Source organism: Phaethon lepturus, unplaced genomic scaffold, assembly GCF_000687285.1.
Source record: "Phaethon lepturus isolate BGI_N335 unplaced genomic scaffold, ASM68728v1 scaffold23927, whole genome shotgun sequence".
NCBI lineage: Eukaryota > Metazoa > Chordata > Aves > Phaethontiformes > Phaethontidae > Phaethon > Phaethon lepturus.
Genome location: NW_010554361.1, coordinates 1,675 through 5,808, shown reverse-complemented (window position 1 = coordinate 5,808; position 4,134 = coordinate 1,675). Strand labels below are relative to the sequence as shown.

At 40.3% G+C, this 4,134-nt stretch overlaps 1 protein-coding gene across 1 annotated transcript in view; it reads right to left on the bottom strand.

The window, feature by feature from the left end:
* Positions 1–685: 685 nt before the first annotated feature.
* The window catches only part of LOC104624467 (transcriptional regulator ATRX-like), a gene marked incomplete at its 5' end in the record, with an annotated part of 4,417 nt that continues 968 nt past the window's right edge, over positions 686–4,134 (bottom strand). The window contains 4 exons of the mRNA XM_010291837.1: positions 686–1,067; positions 1,937–2,065; positions 2,632–2,727; positions 3,659–3,784. Coding sequence (XP_010290139.1) covers positions 789–1,067; positions 1,937–2,065; positions 2,632–2,727; positions 3,659–3,784 — 630 coding nt within the window. The remainder of the gene's footprint in view (positions 1,068–1,936; positions 2,066–2,631; positions 2,728–3,658; positions 3,785–4,134) is intronic.

The following is a 4,134-nucleotide window of genomic DNA, read 5'->3' as shown; positions in this document are numbered from 1 at the left end:
ACATCTCCACCTCTAAGATCACCATTTGTTATTCCATCACATAAAACTGAAAATAAAAAATGGCAGAAGACTAGGGAAGAGCAATCACCTTCCCCAAGTCACTATTTAAGGCTGTATACACAGTTTCTATATAACTGCATGACTCAAACGTTTCAGAGCAGTAGTATTTAAGAATATTGCACTCAATTCTGTTTCAAAGAGTATTTTCAGTTCCTGTTTCATTCAGCATGGGTGATATAGTACGAGTCCAGACCTCAGTCAAAAGGAAACTTGACTATTTTGTTATAATATTCCCACTAATAAAGAAACGGGTAAGCAGAAAAGTATTCCATAATTTGAGGAATCAACTCTAATCAAGAACTCAGCTGTTTACAACTCACGTATGGTATACTGAAACACAGACCTGCAGTCCTTCCTAAGCTTCTCGCATCTGGTGACGGCTTCGCAGCTACTAAAAGCAAGCATAGGAGTTTAGACAGGAAACCTGTGGAGATGCTACTGTTACGGGAGGACTTGTTTTCACTGAAAACAACTTGTTATCTCCTGTACTCAACATATGTAAGAAGATTCTAGGCAACATCACTGACAACAGGGAAAACATTATGTCCTTTTTAAACAAAGCTGAAACACTAATATGGAACATGGCATTTAAGGGGACCAACCAAACTTTTTTCTTTTTTTTTCCTTTTTTTTTTTTTTACAGTTGAGTTCTGTTAAGCCATTGATTCCTAAAAAAATAAAAAGTTCTTTCTCTGATTTTAACAATCCTTTAGGCTTTTAGTGCAAAATCACATTGATTTCCCTTGGGAAGGCCCTGGATTTTTGCCTCTCATTGGGGGTGGTGCTCGTTGTAACGGCGGTGGCTGCATACCACCAGACACTGACTGATACATTCCTCTCAGATCTATCTGTTGGTAGTTGGAAGGATTCATGATTAAATTTGGAGGCTTTGGCATCATGAGATGACTCATTGCTGCTTGCTGGTAAGACATCTGCTGCTGCTGCTGCTGGCTGTACTGCTGCTGTAGTCTTCTGTTCATGAGTATCCTCTGAACACAACTGATGAGCTGCGGAGGGAAAGCAGAGCTGGCGTGAGCGCACCGCCCCTCCCAACGCTGCGCTATCAAGTTCAGAGTTACAATCAATTCGTCAGGGATAGCATGGCTGGAGGAAGAAAGCACCATTGTTATCGCCATCACTAACGTGGCGGTATTCACGGGCTGATTACTGCAGAAACCATTTAGGAACACCATTTAGGGCTAAGTTCTCCTAATGACTTGCCTATTGTGTTGCACGCAGCATTCAGGCAAGTTGCTACGGCAACAGGCACTCTACTGTGAAATTATTCCCAGGTATAAGTTACAGCATCGTTTGTCAGGTACCATTTATCTTCCCTTTGAAAGTCCTGCATGCGGACTGTCACTAAATGTTTGTTTGCCCAAGAGAAAACTCTCCCCTTCGACATAATCTGGGGAACTTTCAGATTTTGCAAAATAATTCTAAGCTAAAAAACCATTAGCGATACTTTCTAAGATGCGTGTTTTGTGAGTCGCCTTCTGAGCTCTGGGAATCAGATTTCTCTTTAAGCCTCATGACCTTCAAGCAAGCTATTCCAACAGAAAAATCTGGCCAGTTTTTTTTTTTTTTGTTTCAAATGAACTTCTCATGGAGTCTCCTTCGATGAGGCTGAGCAACGCAAGCCAGCACGCTGCAGAACGTCAGCACACACCGTTACGTCACATACACCGTTAGGTCACATACACCGTTACGCAATGCCAGCAAACACTCGACCCACCGAAACACACATTCTGTAAGCACGTAAAGTTTACGTACCTAAATGTATACTTCGATTTTACGAACACACACATGCAAAGTCCACACTCAACATCCCAGTTCAAACATGGACAGTTGATCAAAGAAGTATTAGATATTTTACCATCTGTTGTTTAGTAAGGACATCGTTATAGATGGCTTCTCGGCGCTTGACATCAAGCTCCTGGCTTGCCTGCCTGCTTAGTGCCAGGGCCTGTACTTGGCTCTCTGTGAGCGTTACGTTTTCTTTCCACTGAAAAGGGAAAAAAACCAAAACCTTCTTGGCACTAGTCACTTTAACAAAAGCGTAATGGTAACTGAGGTCTTGCATTATGTTCAGAGTTGCATCAAGAATTAAAACACAGCCCAATTTCCAGTAAATGCAAAATTATACTTCGCCAGGCTTGGAACTACGAGTCGTTAGTTCTTCTAACTGCTAATTAAGATAATACATCTCTAGATTATTAGGAGCAAGTAAGAAATGTGGCAACCCAAAATAGATAGGCAAGGACAAGATATAAGAAATACATCGTATTTGTGTATAATTATTATTCTTATTTGTAGAATATCAGCATTTTTGGAGCATGGCAAATAATTACGGATCTAAACGGCTAGTCTTCTAAGGCTCTGTGTCATCTAGATACCATTACGGGTTACTGCAAGCTGCCCGGATAAAGGTCAATACAAACTGGAAGTTATATTCATTAATAATGCAACTAATTAGCTGAATGACGGCATACAGTAGTAGTTTCTTTGCCTGGTAATGTTTAAGGTTTTCCCATCTCCTGATCTAAACCTACAGTTACCCATTCCACTCACTATGGTTGAAATGATGTCTTCAAGGGGCTGAATTCTTGCTGCAGTTACACTGTTGGTTGCTTCCACAACTTTCTCTCTTCCTTGATTAATAAGGTCCTGAGAAAACACCAGAAAATTAATTATAAAGCACAGACAGAAGGAACACATTTCTTTGCTAACCTTTTGTAAGTTTTCTTGACCTTCGCCTTGTGTACCTAGACTTCAATTTTTCTTCTCTCAATTTGCACAAGTCAATGAGTCTAAGCTTCCACACAACTGAATTTCAGCACAGAGTAACTGAACAGCACGTATAAATCTGCCAATTTGTACAGTGGACAGCATTTATAAAAACCTGGTTTTGCACCCAAAGGTTTTCAGATCATCACAGGACTGCTACATTTCCACCCAGGCAAATTTTCTGTGATACTGACTTCGATGACGTTACAGTCTCAACTCATTCTACGCGCTCAAAATATTATCTATTCTGCTAAATTATCTATTTTAGCATAATACTGGCAATATTGTGTATTATTCCTCCGGTATATTCAACACGGGTCCCCCTGATTTGCACACTTTCCTAGAGGTTTTCAGTTCTTTAGCACAGACTCCTCACCAGACACTAGCAGGTACCACGAGACCGCTGTGCTTCAACTCCTGTGGTTTACAGCCTGGCATCGTATTAGGAAGAAATGCCCTCAGCTAAGATGGCAAACCAAGACCTGAGATAACTGAGGAACAGAGCACGCATTCCTCTCTCCCGTTCCTTCTCTGATGGAAGACAGATGGAGGTGGAAAGCTGGATGTGGTAATTAAATGTCCGCAAAGAACGCAGTTAGTTTTCCATAATCCAGAGATATTACACAGGTATAGCTTTACGCGCATACAAGTTAGACTTCAACAAAGCTATTATTAAAAATCTATTAAAATGGGAGACCATAACATAAATATCAAGATATTTAAAAATGACATTAACCAGTATTTGTGACAGAAAAATACATGCACGCTTACAGCAACACAGACCTGTTACACTACTTGGACTGCCACTCACCTCCAGCTGTTGATTACTCATTGCTGACAGAGCACCCAAATTGAAAGGAATATACGGTGTTTGGGAGTTGAAGTTCGTGGGAAGCATATTGGTCCCAGTCGGCATGTTGAAACGCATAGTCAAGCCCTTAAAAACACAAAATGCACTGAGTAACTCTGATAATAACCCACGAAATACCGTACGCAGATGACTACAAGCACTGTACATTGCGCACGAAGGCTGACCTGTCTCAGTAAACCGAAGAGCCTTTCCAAACCTCAAATTAAAAAGACATTTTAATCACAGAGGAACCTAAGTTCTAGTCTTGAGTAATACGGGAGTTAACCTTAATTGTAATTATTTGGTGTACGAAGAAAAAAGTGACCAAGGCTTATCAGTATATCTTAAGTTGTTTAAGATACATTTTTTTATATTGCAAACCTACTACTTAACGTTGAGTTTGACCTGACTGTAATCAAATTTTCAAGAAGTGAAAT